Source organism: Mesoplodon mirus, assembly GCF_964341445.2.
Source record: "Mesoplodon mirus genome assembly, chromosome: 1".
Classification (NCBI taxonomy): domain Eukaryota; kingdom Metazoa; phylum Chordata; class Mammalia; order Artiodactyla; family Ziphiidae; genus Mesoplodon; species Mesoplodon mirus.
In genome coordinates this window covers 61,935,155-61,957,603 of record NC_138976.1, presented here as the reverse complement: position 1 = coordinate 61,957,603, position 22,449 = coordinate 61,935,155, and the positions used below count along the sequence as shown (strand labels likewise).

The following is a 22,449-nucleotide window of genomic DNA, read 5'->3' as shown; positions in this document are numbered from 1 at the left end:
TATGCCCATTTTCTGGAGAGTTTTTATCATAAATGGGTATTGAATTTTGTCAAAAGCTTTTTCTGTATCTATTGAGATGATCATATGGTTTTTATTCCTTAATTTGTTAATGTGGTGTATCACATTGATTGATTTGCATATATTGAAGAATTCTTGCTCCCTGGGATAAATCCCACTTGATCATGGTGTATGATCCTTTTAATGTGTTGTTGGATTCTGTTTGCTAGTATTTTGTTCTGGATTTTTGCATCTACGTTCATCAGTGATATTGGTCTATAGTTTTCTTTTTTTGTGATATCTTTTTCTGGTTTTGGTATCAGGGTGATGGTGGCTTCGTAGAATGAATTTGGGAGTGTTTCTCCCTCAGCAATTTTTTGGAAGAGTTTGAGAAGGATCGGTGTTAGCTCTTCTCTAAATGTTTGATAGAATTCGCCTGTGAAGCCATCTGGTCCTAGACTTTTGTTTGTTGGAAGATTTTTTATTATGGTTTCAATTTCATTACTTGTGATAGGTCTGTTTATATTTTCTAATTCTTCCTGGTTCAGTCTTTGAAAATTGTATCCTTCCAAGAATTTGTCCATTCCTTCGTGGTTGTCCATTTTATTGGCATATAGTTGTTTGTAGTAGTCTCTTATAATCCTTTGTATTTCTGCGGTATCAGTTGTGATTTCTCCTTTTTCAATTCTAATTTTATTGATTAGAGTCCTCTTCCTTTTTTTCTTGATGAGTCTGGCTAAGGGTTTATCAATTTTGTTTATCTTCTCAAAGAACCAGATTTTAGATTTATTGATCTTTGCTCTTGTTTTCTTCATTTCTATTTCATTTATTTCTGCTCTGATCTTTATGATTTCTTTCCTTCTACTGACTCTGGGTTTTCTTTGTTCTTCTTTCTCTAATTGTTTTAAGTGTAGTGTTAGATTGTTTATTTGAGATTTTTCCTGTTTCTTGAGGTGAGATTGATTTGCTATAAACTTCCCTCTTAGAACTGCTTTTGCCGTGTCCCATAGGTTTTGCGTCGTCATGTTTTCAATGTCGTTTGTTTCTGTGTATTTTTTAATTTCTTCTCTGATTTCTTCAGTGATCTCTTGGTTATTTAGTAGTTCACTGTTTAGCCGCCATGTATTTGTGGTTTTTACAGTTTTTTTCCTGTAATTGATTTCCAGTCTCATAGTGTCGTAGTCAGAAAGGATGCTTGATACAATTTCAGTTTTCTTAAATTTTCCAAGGCTTGATTTGTGACCCAAGATGTGATCTATCCTGAAGAATGTTCCGTGTGCACTTGAGAAGAAAGTGTATTCTGCCACTTTTGGGTGGAACGTTCTATAAATATCAATTAAATCTATCTGGTGTATTGTGTTGTTTAAAGCTTGTGTTTCCTTATTTATTTTCTGTTTGGATGATCTGTCCATTGGTGTAAGTAGGGTGTTAAAGTCCCATACTATTATTGTGTTACTTTTGATTTCTCCTTTCATGGTTGTTAGCATTTGCCTTATGTATTGAGGTGCTCCTCTGTTGGGTGCATAAACATTTCTAATCGTTACATCTTCTTGGATTGATCCTTTGATCATTATGTAGTGTCCCTCCTTATCTCTTGTAACAGTCTTTATTTTAAAGTCTATTTTTTCTGATACGAGTATTGCTACTCCAGCTTTCTTTTGATTTCCGTTTGCATGGAATATATATTTCCATCCCTTCACTTTCAGTCTGTGTGTGTCCCTACATCTGAAGTGGGTCTCTTGTAGACAGCGTATATATGGGTCTTGTTTTTGTATCCATTCAGCCAGTCTGTGTCTTTTGGTTGGGGCATTTAATCCATTTACATTCAAGGTTATTATCAATATGTATGTTGCTGTTACCATTTTCTTAATTGTTTGGGGTTTGTTTTTGTGGGTCTTTTTCTTCTCTTGTGTTTCCTGCCTAGAGAAGTTTCTTTAGCATTTGTTGTAAAGCTGGTTTGGTGGTGCTGAGTTCTCTTAGCTTTTGCTTGTCTGAAAAGCTTTTGATTTCTCTGTAGAATCTGAATGAGACCCTTGCTGGGTAGAGTAATCTTGGTTGGAGCTTTTTCTCTTTCATCACTTTAAGGATATCCTGCCACTCCCTTCTGGCCTGCAGTTTCTGCTGAAAAATCAGCTGATAACCTTATGGGGATTCCTTTTTATGTTATTTTTTTGTTTTTCCCTTGCTGCTTTTAATATTTTCTTTTGAATTTAATTTTTGTTAGTTTGATCAATATTTGTCTTGGTGTATTTTTCCTAGAGTTTGTCCTGTATGGGACTCTCTGTGCTCCCTGGACTTGAGTGACTGGTTCACTTGGGGGTTCCTCCCATCTCCTTGGGTGTCAGGGTCCCCCACCAGCAGCTGGCAGGCACCCTAGTTGTGGGGAGATGCTAACTCAGAATCTTCCCACACTGCCATCTTGACGTCTGCATGTATCTTTTTGAATTATGGTTTTCTCCAGATATAGGCCCATAAGTAGGATTGCTGGATCATATGGTAGCTCTATTTTTAGTTTTTTTAGGATCCTCTATACTGTTCTCCATAGTGACTGTACCAATTTACATTCTCACCAACAGGGTAGGAGGGTTCCCTTTTTTTCACACCCTCTCCAGCAACTTGTGCCCTTCTGACTCTAGGCCACTCTCTGTTTTGGTTTGTGGGCACAAACACAGCTGTTGCCACTCTCCTTCACACCAGTAGGGGAAGAGCTACCTAGCTCAGTCACCCTGTGATGCAGAGGAGTGCTCTCCATACTTGTTGATTGCTTACTTTTATTTTTGAACCAGTATCTCCAATATATGTATGTATGTATATTTATACCTTTATAAATTGTATACTGTGTTATTGTTAAATAAGCTCTATAACATAAAACAAAAAAATAGAATATTTTAAAGGTATGATTTTAAAAGATTTTTAAAAGAAAGATTAAAAAGTTAATATAAAAACTGTGGAGACAGTAAAAAGATCAGTGATTGCCAGGGGTTGGGGAGGAGGGAAGAATGAGTAGGCACAGAAAATTTTTAGGGTACTGAAACTCTTCTGTGTGATACTACCATGGTGGGTACATGTCATTATACATTTGTCCAAACCAATAGAATGTATACCACCAAGAGTCAACACAAATGCAAACTATGGGTTTTGGGTGATGATGTGTCAGTGTAGGTTCACTGATGGTAACAAATGTACCACTCTGGTGCGGGATGTTTTTGGGTGTGTAGGGGCAGGGGGTATATGGGAAATTTATGTACTTCCCACTCAATTTTTCTGTGAACCTGAAACTGCACTAAAAAATGTAGTCTATTAAAAGAACTAAATATAATATAAAATAAAATCTATATATGGAAGTCTCCAATTTTTTTTTCCATTTTAACTCACTTTGGAGACTAAATACATCCCAGTGTGTATGTAAGACAATGGACTTTCCCTTTTTTTTTTAAATAAAGTAAGAGATAAAATTTTTATTCTTTGATATGGATTGGCACTGGTGTCATCACTTGGTCCATTTTTTAGACATTAATATTTCCTGTTAGGTATTTTGGGAAAAGGTGGAAGGATTCTACAGTGCAGCAGGGCTGAGAATGGTGTCCTCACTTGTTTATTTACTTTCTTTGTATTTCACCACGAACTCTTATATACCCTATATGGTTAAGTAATTTATGGATTAAATTATTTTTCATAGTGTAGTCTTTACAGTAGTTTACAATGAGATGAGAGGTAGTCTTTAAAATCTTCTATATAAGGTTTGCTGTTTTTCTTGTGACAAAGTGCTTCAAATTACTCATGAACTTGAGTGTGAATTATGTACTTTTCTGTAACATAAAGAGAAGGGTTCCAAATCTGTAGACCTTTTCTTTGATGGCAAGTGGCTATCAAAAGCATTCTATCTATAAATTTTTTTTTTAAAGAAACCAAGACAAAACACATTCTGTCACAAGAAGTTTTAAAAAAAATGAACTGCTTTATTGAAGGAGTTTTATGGAGCATTATGAAAATAGTTGTTTGAAAGTGTTTCCAGAATTTTGGAATTTTTCCAAAATTGATCTAAATCTATAAAAATTCATATATGTGTATACACATAGAAACTTCAGAAGCAAAATTTTTTTTTTTTTTTTTTTTTTGCTGTACACAGGCCTCTCACTGCTGTGGCCTCTCCCGTTGCGGAGCACAGGCTCCGGACACGCAGGCTCAGTGGCCATGGCTCACGGGCCCAGCCGCTCCGCGGCATGTGGGATCTTCCCAGACCGGGGCACGAACCTGCATCCCCTGCATCGGCAGGCGGACTCTCAACCACTGCGCCACCAGGGAAGCCCAAAAGCAAAATTTTTGAACCAAAAAATGTGTTTGAATTTTTGTTAAAAATATAAAATGTATTTAGTATAAAATGCATTTGTGAAAATATAAAAACAGGACATATATTAATTTAAAGAACAGTTGATTAATTCAGGGAAGTTGGAAATATTTTAGCCAAAATTCCAATTAAAACTTCATTTACTTGATCGATAGGATTGAAACATGCATGTCATGATTTAATAAACACAACCAGTGGTGTACTTTTGCCAAGTGCATCTTCCCTATTTACCATGTCACGGGAGTGGTCAGGGTGAGGATTCAGTATTAGACTTCCAAACAGGTTTCCCCACTATCCAAAAGCAGAGCATTCCTATATAACCTGTCATAAGCTGAAATGGCGTTAAATGAAGGAGCAGTTACCCTAGGCCCCATCTTGCTAATGGATGAACAAAATAAGTGGAGACAAAGCACAGATGCTCACAGACACAGTTCAAAGCTGTGTGGACTTGGTGCTGAGATGCTGAGAGTAGTTCCTGGGGAAGGAGCTTGGAGGGGCCACTCTCACTGCTCTGGGTGAGCGCTGCCTCCAAAAGGGCTCACTGCAAAACAAACAGTGAACGCTATTTTTGCTTTTTTGCCTTTTTTGGTAAAAACGAAAATTGTCTTCGGATTTCTTTTGGTTAGCGAAAACCGGTACAAATGCAGGTCTTTCGTGAAAGTGAAGTGGCATAAGGCAAACTTTCAAAGAGCAGGGATACTTGTATCACAAAAAGTTATACAAGATTTTTAAAATTGTAAAGCATATCCGATCATATTTCTTTCATTAACAATCATTAGTAATAACTTTTTGTTCAGAGTAAGAGGTTTCAGGGCTACTGATAAAACCAAATTAAGGCCCTCTCCCTCCTCTCATAGCTGTTTATGCTTAGTTTCAAGCCCACTTGTACTTGGTTATACCTTTGTGGAAGTGTTTTCTTGCTTGTGTTTTGGATAGGGTTTCTCTAAAATTTTGTTTCTGGCCCCTTCTACTTTCTCTTCCTTATTGATTCCTCAGAATTCTTTTCAGCTGAAAGCATTCTTATCAGCTTTGATGCCTGCACATGCATGCACACACACATACACACACACACATGCACAACTCTGTGTGGTAAAGCAAGGAGGTAGATGGCAGTCTGCCATCCTGATTGAGTCTTTCCTACATAACTTTGTACTGGAATGTCATGGTGAATAGTATTTAGGGCCAGGGCCAGAAACCAAACATCCAAACTAAACAGTCCATTTCCAGATCTTAGACTGGCTCTTGACTGGGGGACGTAGTTGCTATTTGCAGACTACTAGTAAGAGACCCTTTAACCCTCATTCTCTGCTGTATCCCTACAATTATAAAATATTGGAATGAAGGTAAGTCAACTAAATGAGCAACCTTACAGAGTAATTTTGTGATAATGAAGAAAATAATTTTCCTTTAATTCCAGGTGCCAAGGAATAAAATTTGATACTAAAAACTATGAGAATGTTATCATCCTAAGACTTTCATTCGTAGGAAAGACATCTTAAATAGTAACTTTTATTTTATTATTTTTTAATTATTTTTTAATTTTTTTAATTAAAAAAAATTTTTTTACTAGGGTACAGTTGATTTACAATGTTGTGTTAGTTTCAGGTATACAGCAAAGTGAATCAGTTATGCATATACATATACCCACTCTTTTTTAGATTCTTTTCCCATATAGGCCATCACAGAGTATTGAGTAGAGTTCCCTATACTATACAGTAAGTCCTTATTTAGTTATCTATTTTATATATAGTAGTGTGTATATGTCAATCGCAACCTCCCAATTCATCCCTCACCTCCCATTACCCCCTGGTAACCATAAGTTTGTTTTCTACATCTGTAATTCTATTTCTGTTTTGTAGTTAAGTTCATTTGTACCCTTTTGTTAGATTCCACATATAAGTGATATCGTATGATATTTGTCTTTCTCTTTCTGAATTCACTCAGTATGACCATCTCTTGGTCCATCCATGTCACTGCAAATGGCTTATTTCGTTCTTTAAATAGTAACTTTTTATTATCAATGGGACATTTTGTTGTTAGGAAGTAAATATTCATTAGCCTCTAAAATTCTTTATCTTTGAAAGAATTTTAATATATTCAATGTGTAGAATAACTTGTATTTAAAATACTTATATGTCCAATAATACCCCTCAGAAATATTGAATCTTTATGAGTTAAAATAGTAATTTTCCTAATTTGATATCATTGTCATTATTATAGCTAACATTTACCTGAGTGTTTACTGTGTGCCAGATAGTTAAGGTCTTTTCATGTATTAATATTCATTTAACCCCCACAAAATCTTTGTAAGGTAGGAATCATTTTCCCCATATTATAGGGATTTATTATATTTCACATATTTGGTATATCTGGTATATCTATTTTACATGGTATACTTACTTTATATAGTATATAGAAATGAAGTATATCCGTAATTACAAAATTTAAAGTAAATGTCAGAGGTTTTTGCTTCCCAATTACTTACTCAAAAATATAAATAGAAAATTTACTATTTTGTTGGCATCTAGGCCTTATGACATTTCCCACTAATTGCTCCTTCTCCTAACATCAGCTTCCCAAGGCTCCTACTTTCCCTGAAGTCCAATTTTGAAGTCAGTCTAAACTACATAATATGTACATAACAAATTATGTAAATAACATACTAGTCCTCAAGTGACAGTCACCTGTTTGTATCTCAGAATTTTTTGTATTCTAAAACACTTACGCTTTTCCTTGAAATAGATAGGATGTGGAATTTTATATGTTTGAACTTTCTCATCTTGGTATGCTGATTATAAACACAGTAGATTATCTCTAAAACAAAAGGCTATTTTTGTCCAGAAACTGTTTTTTGTTCTGTTTCTCATATAACTAGATAAACCCTACTGAGATTCATATCTCACTGCATGGTATAGTCAAAATCCCAAGGGCCAAAGATGACATGGGGTAAATTCTCAAGTGCTGGGCTTGCTTTTGACAGGATCATGCTGCTTTGTCATTGTTTCCTAATGTAAAAAGGTGTGATGTTTTAATACAGGAGTGAGGGGTATTGTATAGTGCTAGACTTCAGGAGATTGATAGAGAAGAGGTCATGAGATGCTCACTCCCTTCTCCTCGCACCCCCTCACTTGATTCCAGCTGTCATTTCCATTTCTTCTACCAAGCTGGCACCTTTCTTTTGTATTAAAGAGTTGGATTTTTCACTGGCATCCTTTATAACATAGTTTGAATCACTTTTTAATACTGGAAGTTAACATTCTTTATTCTTCAAAAGAGCTGTGGATTCTTTGAATAGCTTTGCGATTTCACTGACACTCCTCCCTACCTTTCAGTTCTGAAGGAGGTTTTCATTTTAGAAGTATGTAGTATATTTTACTTACACTAGTTCCATGAAACATACTTTCTGTATTGATTACCTTACCTTTGCTGCTCTGAAAAAAATATCCTATACAGTAAGTGTTATAGAAAATTGCTTTCATCTCTCAAATACTGCTTTAAAGATTTTAAATGCTTAAGACTCTAAATCCTAAGCAAAAAGTAGATTATTATTTTATTCTTTTTAATGTTATAAAGAGGTAATATGTGGTTTCTCTTAATACTGCACTGAATATTAGAATTTAGTTATTAAAAGCAGATCAAGGAAGGAGCCAAAATAATTATGACTTTTGTTCCATCCATCACATAAAAATTCAGATATAACTTCTCAAAAAATATTTTATTTTTTCAAAAAGAGATTTGAAGGAATACCTTTTATATTATAATTCCTTTTAGAATATCATGTATGTGACAATTCATGAAATGTGTTTCTCCAAATTTAAGAAATAGGACAACTTTTTATTTTTTATTTTTTTGCTGCGGTACGCGGGCCTCTCACCGCTGTGGGCTCTCCCGCCGCGGAGCACAGGCTCCGGACGCGCAGGCCCAGCGGCCACAGCCCACAGGCCCAGCCACTCCATGGCACGTGGTATCCTCCCGGACCGGGGCACGAACCCACGCCCCCTGCATCGGCAGGCGGACTCTCAACCACTGCACCACCAGGGAAGCCCCAGGACAACTTTTTAAATGTTGAAATTTTTTATATGTTAGAGGCCAGTTCTATTATGACTTACATTGAGATAATAGTCCAGGAGCCTATTATTGATAGAGGAGTACTTTCTTCTTTTTATTAAATAAGGCCTTTATGTAAGTTTTCATGCATTTTATGCACTTTAGGTCCTTATCTAACAGGAACACATGTATACAAGCCACCTATCACAGATTGTCTCATTAAGATCTTAGTGGAGAATTTAAAAATAGAACAATGGTAATACTACAATGAAATTTACTAGCTTACCATTTTTAGAGGGCTTTTTTATATTAGGTGCAACATAGCTGAAGGGTTAAGAGAATGGCTTTGCATTAGATTTTTAACTATCTGATCCTCACAACAGTTTTAGAAATAAGCAAAAAAATTGACTTTTCTTCCCATTTTCTGGAGGGAGAAGGTGGAGGCTCAGAGAGATGACATGGCATTGCCCAACAAGATAAAGCTAAGTAAGTGGCAGCATGAGAACCAGAAAAAAATAGGACTTGTGATTCCTGGTCCACCGTCTCAGTGGAGAAGATAAATGAATTTACAGAAGTAGAGAGAGACTCGGTGTAGGAAGAAACAGATATGATTTTGTAATTTCTGATTTTTATCTACTTTTGAAACCCAGGGACATATTTTGTGTTAGTATTAGCCCTCAGCTTACCTTAAAATGACTCAAGGTAAGGAGTGTTAGGACATGTGAGATGTTCCCAAACATGAGGTAATACCATGCTTATTTAGTGTTGGGTAATAGAATGAACTTTTGTGTACTTTATCTTTTTATGCCTACAGCTATGCTTTTGCTTCTTTTTTTGACTTTGAATAAAGTATGGGTAGTAATTTATTCACTAGAGTGTTAAGGTTATATTTTCCCAAGTATCTTCATCCTTTTCTATAAGGTATTTTTTGCCAAACTGAATATGACTAATGTGGCTTTTCATCTTTTCCAGTCTCTCTCTCTCCCCTCCCTCCTTTCCTTCCTTCCTTCCTTCATTCCTGTCAGTCATTCAAGCCATCCCTGAAGATACAGACATGATTAGATTTGACACAGTATCTGGCCTAGGTAGCTCCTTAGTGTAGTGACTATAAACATGTAAACTAATGCATTTCTGCCAAAGCAATAAATGCAATAGTAGAAGCAAGCATGAGGGACCCACAGAGAACCAGAATAGAAGTTAACACTGCCTTTGGGCTCAAAAGAGCCCAAAGAGGTGGTTTCTGAACTGGGTTTTTGAGGGCAAATAAGAATTTGTTAGGCAAAAAGCTATGAATTTTCTTTTAACTACAAATAACTCACCTACTTCTGTTTCTCAGACATTGTGTATGTTGTTTCTTACTTTTTGTTCACCAGATTATTTCATATGCATTCAGAATTGCCCAAATATCTAGTTTCTTAAAGCTCTCTCAAACCAGACTCTTCAGATTGAATATAATTTGGAAATTTTCAGACTGTCTACCATTGTTCTAAGTTGTGGCTGCAGTTGGAACATGGTTTTCTTGTAAATAACATAAAATTATATTTGAATATGTCTTTGAAATATTTCATTTTACTTTACTGTATTTGAAGTATGTTGAAAGACTTTTTAGTCTTTCAAAGGTGTAATAGTATTCTTGGACTTAAAATTCACTACAGCTTGCTTTAGAAGCAAAAGTCTACAAAATATGATTAAACTGTGATACAGAGGCCCAACAATTCTCCCAAATATTACACTACTTAGGGAAGAGAAAAAGTTACCAGCACTTGCTTATGTTATTTATTTCATTATATCCAGTGTAATGCAAGGGTGTTCCTCTGTTATATGAATGAAAATAATTATGCTTTTCTTACAATATAGGAATCATATTATTTACTCTTAAAAAATCATAGGATTAGTTCAGCTTCTTTTGTTTCAAAACATTGTTTTCTAGGTGGTTTGAAAATTTTACTGAGCTCATTTTGAAATATCTTGCTTATATATCCATCTGTTGTGTGTCTTAAGATTGAAATTTAGGTCAAATTGCAACTTGAATTTAACTTTACAAAGGTAATAAGTGTGCCATCTTTAAAAACTGCATTCTAAATTTTAAGCACAATAGATCAAAGTACACCTTATTTAAATAAATATTCTGGAAAAAAGTCTCAATTATTTTCTCCCAAACTTTCTTAAAATAGTCACGGTTCTCAATATAAAATGTGAGGTTTAGCTTTATTATTTTAAAGGAGGATGAAAAGTTGTTTATTTTAAAATTTTAATGATTTTGCTTTCAAATTATGGAAATTCTCCTTTGGGGACAGCTTTATTTGAATTGTATGTGGCATTATTTTTATTTCTTAAGGCTATGATTAAAAGTTTCGTGCATGTCTACCAGCTTGCAAGCACTAGAATTGCTACATTAGAAAAGGAAATGACATCTCATCGAAGTCACATTGCAACCTTGAAATCAGAACTTCACACAGCTTGTTTACGTGAAAATGAAAGTTTACAATCAGTAAGTCCTACAATATTTTTTTCTTCTTTGAATCTTGGGTCACATTTACGTTCATGTTTTTGTTGTTCCTAAGATCACTCACCAGTATATATAATTTAGGGTGAGTAATCAATCAAGCAACGTAAAATTATTAAGTGTGGAGAAAATTTTGAAGGAAGAAAAGCAATTAATTTTTCCATTGTATCATGTATAAAGATATGCATATTGTTATCAATGCTAAAACACTACATCAAGATTCCTTTGTGTTTGGCAGTGCAGCTGACAGTTGGATTTGGCAGTATGCATAGTTAAAGCTTGCAACTGTCTGAAGATTCAGTGTGTCCCATTAAGACAGAATATTATTAATTATGCGTATAACGAAAATGGTAATTAGAACATGTGATTATTCTCTGTAGAAAGCTAGTCTTATCCATAATACATGTCCAGCTAAAGATGCATGTTGTGATTCATCTATATGATTAAAATTCAGTTTCGGCATTTTATGTCTTAAAATTTTAGCCCATGATGAAATTTGGGCTCATTTAAGACTAAACAAAATTTTCTACATTTGAAATACATGTTTGGGGAGTATCAAAAAATGAATATATTTGTGACATAAAGGAATAAAATACACATTTAAACTTTCTCCTCAAAAGCCAGGTATGTCAACATATCTCAACAGTGAGATTCGGAGGGTTACCAATAATTAGAATGTCTTTTTTCCCTATTTGGTTTGATTAGAATGGATCTGGGTGACTTGTAAGGAAAAACAGTATCATTTTGCCATTTTAGCTTTTGACCAATTTCAAATGATATATTCAACAGAAAAAGAGTTAGCATTAAAGCAAATAGATGCATAGTTGTGGTTTGTTTCTTCCGCTCCTTCAGGTCCTAGCTCAAGTGTCAGCGTCCGAATGAAAGCTTTATGACCATGGTATTTAAAACTGCAACCACTAACCCTCCCCCACCCCACAAGCTCTGTCTCATTCTCACCGCATGTTGCCTGTCTACCTTCTACCTTCCTTGCTTTATTTTTTTCACTATAGCACTTACCAACTTACATATATTGTATTTTATTTATTTGCTTTTTGTCTGTTTGCTCCTTACCCTCATAGAATATAAGTTCCATAAGGACAAGCAATTTTGGTTATTTTCTTCACAGCTGTAAAGGCACTCTAGTGCCAAGAATAGTCTGACCCACAGTAGGTGCTCAACAAATGGTTATTGAATGAAACATACTGGGACCTAATCCAATAAATGAACAAACTAGTTATTTGGGACCTGAGATGAGATTCAGTTGAGTTCAATTTGTAAAATTACTCTGTTAATTTCTTAGTGAGAGAGTAGTAAATTTGACCTCAAATAAGATAAATCAAAATGAAGAGGAAAGCTTTATAAAGATTTGAGTAAGTATTTGGAATTCATTCTAGTCTTTCTCTGAAACACATTTACATTTTTTCCTGCTAACTCTCTGATCCCATTGGTTAATATTACATTATACTATGTCAGCTTTGTTGGGTCATACCATTATTGGTTGTTTATTACTGTTATTCATATAAAAATAATTGTTTATGTTCTGAGAAAGTTTGGTAAGGTGGGATTGTTTCCCATGGGTTCAAAAAAATTTTTACCAATTATTAAGCTATTGATGTCTTAATGGAGGTGTGCTTAATATCCCCCACTATCATAATAAAGCTCCACTTCTCAACCTTCTGAACAGATTTACAGGATATGCTCATCATCTTATTAGTAAGAGGAGGTTCACTCTGGCAGTGATTCTCAAAAGGGAATGTGTGTAATGTGAAAATTTTCCCCATGAGCTTCTGATGTGTCCTTCTAGGACACTGCTGCCTAATCCCATGTTTCTATGGGATATATGCTCTCCAGTCTCTTCCCTTAGTTGAGAATCACTGTTTTGAAAACAATAATAAATTTGTCTACTAATTTCTATTTTTCAAGACATTTAAATACGCACTCTCTAACTTGAACCACTTAAGAACTCTGAGAGAGGTTAAGCTTTTAATTTCATAGATGAGAGATTATATAGTTTGGTAGATAAGAGCATGGGCTTTGGAATTACATCCATTAGAAGTACAGTCAAGTGTAAATAACAGAAAACTTGACTAACGTGTTTAAGACAGTTTTTTTTCTCATACAGCAAGAAGTCTAGAAGTAGGTGGCTATTGTCATTGGTTTAGTGGTTCAGCTTCTCTGTAATTTCTCTGCCACTCCCTGATTGTCATAAGATGGAAGCCAGCTCTAGGATTTGGAATGACATTCAAGTCAGAGGAATGGGATGGCCCAGCAATACCTGTTTTATATATATGATAAAGCATTGCAAGGCTTTCCACTTAGAAAATATTTAAGTATTTATACCATATATTTATTTTTTTAATATTTAGAAATTTTAATATAAATTTAATAGATAACAGATATTAAATGTATATTTAAATGCTTATATATTTAAAAGAGAAAAAGCCTTCCAAGGAAGTTCCAAACATACTTCCACTTATATTCCATCAGCTGGAAATGGGTTGTGTGGCCACCTTGAGCTATAATGAGTCAAGGGACAAGGAAATGAGGAATGAATAGATACTGGGTTAACCAATTAATAGTATATCTGACTTGTCATACAAGTCAGATATATCTGGATTCCAATTCAACTTCTGTCAGTTGCTAATCAGGTGGCTTGGGTCTCAGGTTTTCATCTGTAAAATGAGGATAATGATACTACTCTCTAATAGAGATGTTGGGAGGTCTAGTGAGAAGTCTTTTTTTTTTTTTATTAGTTTCTGCTTTATAACAAAGTGAATCAGTCATACATATACATCTGTTCCCATATCTCTTCCCTCTTGTGTCTCCCTCCCTCCCACCCTCCCTATCCCACCCATCTAGGTGGTCACAAACCACCAAGCTGATCTCCCTGTGCTATGCGGCTGCTTCCCACTAGCTATCTATTCTATGTTTGGTAGTGTATATATGTCCATGCCACTCTCTCACTTTGTCACAGCTTACCCTTCCCCCTCCCCATATCCTCAAGTCCATTCTCTAGTAGGTCTGTGTCTTTATTCCCGTCATACCCCTAGGTTCTTCATGACCTATGAAAGAATGCTCAACATCACTAATCATTAGAGAAATGCAAATCAAAACTACATTGAGGTATCATCTCACACCGGTCAGAATGGCCATCAGCAGAAAATCTGCAAACAGAGAGAGTGTGGAGAAAAGGGAACCCTCTTGCACTGTTGGTGGGAATGTAAATTGATACAGCCACTGGGGAGAACAGTATGGAGGTTCCTTAAAAAACTAAAAATAGAACTACCATACGACCCAGCAATCCCACTACTGGGCATATACCCTGAGAAAGCCATAATTCAAAAAGAGTCATGTACCAAAATTTCATTGCAGCTCTATTTACAATAGCCAGGACGTGGAAGCAACCTAAGTGTCCATCATCGGATGAATGGATAAAGAAGATGTGACACATATATACAATGGAATATTACTCAGCCATAAAAAGAAACGAAATTGAGTTATTTGTAGTGAGGTGGATGGACCTAGAGTCTGTCATACAGAGTGAAGTAAGTCAGAAAGAGAAAAACAAATACCGTATGCTAACACATATATATGGAATCTAAAGGGAAAAAAAGGTAGTGAGAAGTCTTAAAGTACTTTGCACTTTGCCTTGCACTTAGTGAATAATCCAAAAAAAGTTAGCTATTATTTTTATTACCATTATATTTATAGAAAGTAATTGGATTGCACCATAGGAAAAGATTATTTACTAACATAACATCTTCAGTTTCAAACTGTGTCATTTTGTTCTGCTTCTTATTGTAACCTTGAGCATGTAACTCCTGCTCTATGATCACCATTAGTATATTCCCATGGCTGAGCTCTCTGCCCTTTCTGCAGCCTGTCTTCCCCTCTTTTCACTGATACATTCTTGAAAAGCAGTCTATACTTTCTTCTTCTATGTGCTCATTCTACTGAAACTATTTTCTTAAAGGTCACCAATAATTTTCTGCTTGCTCTGCTTATCCATTGGTTCCTTCTCATCTCCTTTCATCTTTCTCAGACATATGAGGCTTCAACTACTTTCTTCTTTAAATACTCATCTCCTTTGTTTCTCTTGATATCGACTTTTCTTCTTTGGCTCTCTGGCCTCTACTTAGTTGAGCTCTGCCTTCTTTGTATTATTGTTTGTTAACTCTTTTCTCCACCCATTAGTTTAATATTTATTCTGCATCTGGTCTGTGAAAGGGTTAGTTTTAGTCCTAGGGATGTCATGTGAACCTAAACAGACAATCTTCACTCTCATGAACTTAAAATCTAATAGTGAAAGTAAATATTTTTCATGTAATCACACTAATTAATGTGTAATTACTTACCAGGATAAGTTCACTGAAAGAGAAGAACTTAAGTGTATAAGAGTTTTTTTAAACAAATGAGCCTGCCTTAGTCTAAGGTATCAGTAAAGCCTTTTCTGGGTCAGTGATGCATAAGCTAGTATCTGAAGACTGGGTATAAGTTACCCAGGGGTGGAAGAGAATAGTGTTCCAGATCAGGAGGAGAGGAGCGCAGATATCTACAAAGGCTCTGTGGTGGGAGGAAGAAATTGAAGAAATTGAGGAAGACCAGTATGGCTGGAATAAAGAGAGCAAAGGCAAGAGTACTCTGAGATAAGAAAGGTCTGGAGAAAAGGGCAGAGGTCAGACTTTGTTGTCTTTGTTTTGAGAGCAAAGGAAGAGTCATTGAAAAACTTTAAAGAAGGAGTGATATGCTCGGATTTGCTTTTTTTAAAAGATCACTTTGGCTGTAGTGTGAAGAAACAATTGAATGTGAAAAACAAGAGATAGGGGTGTGTCAAACAATTCCTAGGTTTTTTTGCTTTTGGAAATGGATTAATGATCTCATTTACTGAGAGAGAAACAATGGAACAGGAGAGGATATTGTGAGTTTAATTTTGAGTATGTTAAGTTTGAGGTGCCACTGAGACATCCAACTGGAGATGTCACAAAGGCTGCTTGATGTGAAATTCAAGGAAGATGCCAAGCTGGAGATAACAATTTCAAGTCACTATTATACGGGTAGGACTTGAAACTGTCAGCAAGACTGAGACGACATAGGGATGGTTTATAGAGTAAGAAGAGAAAAAGGCCTAAGAATGAAGCTTGAAGAACTCCAGCATATAATGCCTGAGTACAAGAGGGTAACGTTGCAAAGGAAGCTGTGAAGGAACAGGCAAAGAGGGAAGAGGAAAACCAAGAAAGTATGATGCCATGAGAAGAGAGAATTTCAAGAAGGGTGACATGCCAATAGTGTCATATACTGCTGAAAAGCAAGTGAAATGAGGACTGAAAAATGGCCTTTGGAGTTAGTGCATGGAGGCCCTTGGTAAACTTAACAAAGGCTCTTTCAGCAAGAGATGGCGAAATTAGTGGAAGTTGAACAAAAGAAGTGAATTTAGGCATCTGTCGCAAAGATTTAGCTATTAAGTGTGAAAAATAGGAGTGGAGTGTTCAGAGGATTCAGGGAGTTCTAAGACAGGAATGACTTAAATATGTTTCAGTATCTTCCTAAAATAGGCCTCCCGTAGTCTGGTTTTGACCCTGTCCACTATACTGTCCATTTTTATAATTTCAATTATCACCTTTTTCATAATGCTGCTTTCTTCTACTTCTTTTTTTTTAACTCCAGCTTTCTTTTGACTAGTGTTTGCATGATATATCTCTTCCCATTCTTTTAACCTATGTTTTATAGTTACAGTGGGTTTCTTGTAGAAAGATATAGTTGGTTTTGTTGTATTTATCCATTTGACAATCTCTGGCTTTTAATTGGGTGATTAGAGCATTTAAGTTTAATATAATTATTGACATTTTTGGATTTTTGTCTACCATTTTAGCTGTCTCATGGGGATGAAGGTGAAGACATAACCTCTGCTTTTGTGGATTCCTCTTCTAGCAAGGGAAATGGTCACATAAGCAAATATCAATACTAAAAATAGGCATGTATAAAGTATGTGGGAACATAGATGAGGGAGGAGTTCATTCCGCCTAACATTGTTAGAAGAAGGTACTGAGAAGATGAAATGTTTGCAGGAGTCTTTGAAGGATGTCTAGCAATTTGACACCTTGTTAAGGGGGAAGAGCTGTAAAAAATCTTTGCTTTATTTTGATTTGAGGAATAGGCCTCATGCGTAGTACATATATTTAATGAATTAAATTATATAATTTTTTTGTGTGTAATAGAAATGTATTGTTGCTTTAGTTCCATTCCCCCTCTGAATCAAAGACATCCAACTCACCCAAACAGCCTGTACCCACTGGAGCCCAAGACTGCTTGCAGCAGTCACTCCAAACCCTACCTTCACATGTTTCCAATCCATTCTTGCACCATCCAATCCCTGCTTCTTACTTTATAACCTAATTTGATTCTTTCTCTGTTTCGCTCTTGATGTTCTTATTTGGTCTCTGTATTTGTTATTTTGGTCCATTCTCAAAACTCCATTACTGGGTCCTCAGATGAACTAGCTCTCTGCTCCAGTACCTGCTTCAATTACCATCACCTCCTTCCCCTCATATATAGCTTTAGAGTCAGGCAGACTTGGGGGTGCTTTCTGGCACTCTTATTTATTACCCACACAATACTCTAAGCATCAATTTCAGTATTTGTAACATGTAGGTGAAATTCCCTACATTGTAGGATTGTTGTGAGGATTAAACAAAGATACAGTGTTTGGCATATTGGTAGATCCTCAGTAAATATTGGCTCACTTCCCTACACATACAAATTTTTCTGATAGTTACGTATATATCATACAGCTAAGCTATACTTGTAGCTTTAAGAAATATATGTAAGCATGAGGAAATCTTTTTATGAGTAGGCAAAAGATCTAAAACAACACTTAAATCAGTGCTTTTAGCACATTTAATACTAAATACAGTATTAATGTTAGCTGCTGTTGTTATCACTTACTTAATGAACTCAGGAAAGTCACTATATGCTCATTTCTAAATTTTCTACCATTTCACTAGATAAGAATAAAAAATAAATATTCATTATTAGTTAAGAAAAAACTTAATATATCATGGTATTGTAATGCATAGAAAGAGATGGATTGTATGGCAGATATGAATAGTCATCTTTAAAAGCTTTATCCCCCTTTAGGTGACATTTTCATTTTTTGTTCAGTAACATGTAATAGTGATGCTGGAGTTCATCTAAGAGTTCTCATCAATTGTATACTTCCCAGGACTTTAACATTTTCAGCGTTTTGGTCTTTGACCCATAACTTAGGGCTGTTCTAGAGCTTTTATCTTGAGTAATAGTAACCAGAAAGAGCTTTGAGTAAAGAGCTTTTGAATCCCATACAGTCCAGTAGAGAACAGTACAGCAGTCAGAACCAATTACTTGTGGGTGTTTGGAGACCGGCACACCCACAACTGTGGAGAAACACATGATATTTCAGTCTGTGAAACATAAAATGCCAAACCCAAATACTTTGCTGTGAGTTATGGTGCTTTAAGCTACAGTATTGATTTGCCTCATTTCCATTGTATGTTTAAGCAGTATGTTTTTGATTCTACAGTACTTTATTTGTGAGAAAATAGTAACAAATCAGAGGAGCATTCCATTTAGTATATTGCAGGGGAGAGATCATTGCATCATTTTTCAGGTTATGTCAGATTCGATAGTTGTCAAGTGGTGTTATATTGTTAATCAAGCAGAAGGGTTTAGATACTTTGGTTAATGTTATTTTTATCTGTTAAGATAAAAAAAAGGATCCCCTTTATCTTAAGTTCTCAATTAAAATTCTGTCATATTTATTTTTATTACATTTTCTTGAGAGAGTAAGTATTGTTTGTTAGTATTGTATGGATAAAGAAACTGACAGAATTTAAGTAACTTACTCTAGGTAAATTGTTTTCATAAACTTTACTTTATCTCAGTTGATTACTCATGTTTATTATTGAAATTTTTCATCTTTCAAGAAAAATAATTTTTAAAAATGAGCCATAAACCAAGCCTTAATTTGTTGAGACAGGCTGTACAGTGCAGTTCAGTGGTATCACGTACAGATTCTCGAGACTTACTCCCAGGTTTTTGATTAGAACCCAATCAGATTAGAACAAGGCCTCTGATTTCTTGTCTGGTGCTTTCCTCTGAGACTGCAGTGTGGGTTAAAACAAATCTCTGCCATCAAGGGCTTTCAAGTGGAGTAGAGACTACAACCATTATACAGATAATTAAAAGAATGACATTAAAGTGGAATCACAGAGTGGTATGAGAGCACATAACTGGGGATCTGACCTTGGCTTCAGGTGGTCTAGTTGAGGAATGGAGATCTTAGTTGTGATAATGAAGGTTAAGGAGGAGTTGACAAGGGAAAGCACGGAATGCTGAAGGGATGGAAAGACGTCTGTATGACTTGAGCAGCGTGAATCAGGTGGAGAATGGTGAGAAATGATGCAGACTTGTGGAGGAGCACTGTGGCTGTGACTCTCAGCTTTCTGAGAAGCCCTCTGACTCATACGTCTCCATTAATGGCACTGGAAAACATCTACCCCCTTTGCTTTATGTACTTACTCTTCCCAACTGCACATTTAATTTTTTCCATTTAATTCTTTTCCATTTAATTCTCAAAATTCACTGACATTTTATGTCATAACAGCCCTTGTTTTACTCTTTTACTAAATATTGCTTACTTAGATACTCATTAAATTCTTCCACATTTTAATCATGAGCTCCAGCTCTGGCCTTTGGATACTAACAGAGTTAAATAAGGGAAACAAAAACATCAAAAGGTGGGACAGCCCAGTCAATACGCAAACATTTTCCTTGATCCTTGACACAAATTTCCAAACTTTTAAAGGTTTTTCATAGCCCAGAAACTCAAGCTTTTTTTATACAGTAAACAGGGGCCTAGAGATAATAATAATGTATATTCCACTGGCCTCACACCTCTTCTGTAGCCTTTTAGTTTTTGTATGATGCAGTTTAAGAGGAGCTACTTTTTTTTTTTTTTTTGCGGTACGCGGGCCTCTCACTGCTGTGGCCTCTCCCGTTGCGGAGCACAGGCTCTGGACACGCAGGCTCAGCGGCCATGGCTCACAGGCCCAGCCGCTCCGTGGCATGTGGGATCCTCCTGGACCAGGGCACGAACCCATGTCCCCTGCATCGGCAGGCGGACTCTCAACCACTGCGCCACCAGGGAAGCCCTTAAAAGTTTTTTTTTTTTTTTTTTTTTTTTTTTTTTTTGTGGTAAGAGGAGCTACTTTTATGATGAATGATATCTGTATAGTGACTGTAGGGGCAAGATATTATAAATTTTATATTTATATATATTTAAGTATATACATATATAATTGATATAATATATAAATATATTGGGTTGGCCAAAAAGTTCGTTCGAGTTTTTGGTATGCTGTTACAAAAAACCCGAACGAACTTTTTGGCCAACCCAACATAACATTTTATTATAAACATTTAATATTAGATATATTTTATATATAAGTATAAATATAAAATATGTTTACATGTAATAAATATATTTATATAATTCTGTTCTTCAGTGATGAAATGTTACAAGGGTAGAGCAAAGAGTAGCAAGAATGAAAATTTCCAACTCTGATCATTATAATCAATTAGCAATTAAGCTGTAGAGAATAGAGATGGCAGTTTGGCAATCTAATGCTCTCAATAGTCCTACCAGTTGTTCAGAGTGGTGGCAACTAAATGTGCTGAGTATCTCTTCTACTATTTGATCTTTCTTACTAAATTGATTTCTTTGAAGGCTTCAGTTACCTGCTAGATTTTCAGAAATCTCCATTCTGATTTTCTGCAAAAACCTCAGACTCACTGAGGTCCCAAACTGAACGTGTTATCTAACTCTACCACTCCCCATTTTCCCAAACTCTCCTTTCATTATGTTCCCTGTGTCTGACATAGCTATCACCTCGCAGCCCAACGTAGCACCCTTAACATTTGTTCTACATACTTTCCCTCCACCACCAGTATTTAATCAGTTGCTAAGTCTTAATGTCTCTACCACCACAGGATCTGTTAGACCCAGTCTCTCCTTTCTACCCTTGTGTTCACATTAAGTTTTCCCTAGGTTATTGCAATGGTCTTCCAATGCATTTCCCCATATGTAGATTTTCCCCTTCCATCTTGTCTGCCACGTTAGTGCCAGTTATCTTTCCAACACACAGATAAAGTCAGACCATAGCTTGACCCAAAACGTATTTTGGCTCTACACTTTCTTCATGAAAGCAAAAATTCTTTATCATTGGCATCGAGGTGTATCCTGACTCCATCTGGTTTTTTAGTTCATCTCTCAGTTGGCAGAATTAAGGGTTTCCTTTGTTATGCTCATTCATCGCTGAATTTACCTGTCTGAGAACTATATAGTAGTCTGACTTATATAATCAATTAGTTGTGTATGGATTACCATATTGTGAGTCTGTGAGGTGATATTTTTTATAATTCATTATAATGGTCTCACCTCAATAAAATGCTGGTTTATTTGAATTGAAATTAACTGGAAGAGCAGTCCTTCAGTGCTGCTTTTCAGTACACACTTGTTATGGCACTTATACTTTGCACAAACCATAGTTCCACGTCAGATTTTCCCACACAAAATTTTCTTAATTCCCATCAAACTATATTTCATGTATGTCTCTAGCAAACACTTAATGAGAATGAATAGTTTATATATTATTATACCAACGTAAAATTTAAAGTAAATACTTTCAGGTAATCCAAATTGCATATTTCTTCTCCTCTTTACTACTCTTCCTATAAAAACCGAAAAACCCAAGACTGAAAATTATTTCTGACAGAGAAGAACATTCTTTTCAGCATACCACTTAAGTAATTTTAAACTTTTTCAGATCTATGGGGCCCCTGACTGTATATCTTTACTCACATAGACCATAAAATGACCAGTATAATGCTTTTTACTCACACGGTGGGTACTCAGTAAATGTTTGATGATAACAATGATATACCAAATTAAAATTAACTGTGCCTGGGCCTAGCAAAAAGTAAGAGTATGTGAGATTTATTTCAGAAATAGAAGTCTAATTTACATAAATCATTAAAAAGCTCATTTTCAAAAATATATTTCCTTGAACTCTTACTTCACACCATATATAAAAATTAACTCAAAATGGATCAAAGACCTAAATATAAGAGCTAATATTCTTAATAAAAAACTTAGATATGAATCTTCATGAGCTTGGATTTGACAATGGATTCTTAGTCTCGACACTAAAAGCATAAATAAGAAAATAAAAAATAGAGCTCATCAAAATTAAAAAATTTTGTGCATTAAAAAAACACACCCCAGATTGGGAGAAAATATTTATAATTCATATATCTTATTAGGGTCTAATATGTAAAGAACTCTTACAACTGAACAACAAAATGACAACAACCTAATTTTAGAAATGGGGAAAGGACTTGAATAGACACTTCTCCAAAGAAGATATACAAATGACCAACAAACACATGCAAAGATGCTCAACATCATTAGTCAGTAGGGAAATGCAAATCAAAACCACAACGAGATACCACTTTACAA

General features: G+C 35.4%; 1 protein-coding gene across 1 annotated transcript in view; it reads left to right on the top strand.

Annotated features, from left to right (window-relative positions):
- Positions 1 to 22,449, top strand: part of CCDC171 (coiled-coil domain containing 171) — a gene marked incomplete at its 3' end in the record, with an annotated part of 345,924 nt that overhangs the window by 291,332 nt on the left and 32,143 nt on the right. Inside the window, exon 25 of the mRNA XM_082603964.1 lies at positions 10,731 to 10,883. Within this exon, the coding sequence (XP_082460090.1) occupies positions 10,731 to 10,883 (153 nt within the window). The remainder of the gene's footprint in view (positions 1 to 10,730; positions 10,884 to 22,449) is intronic.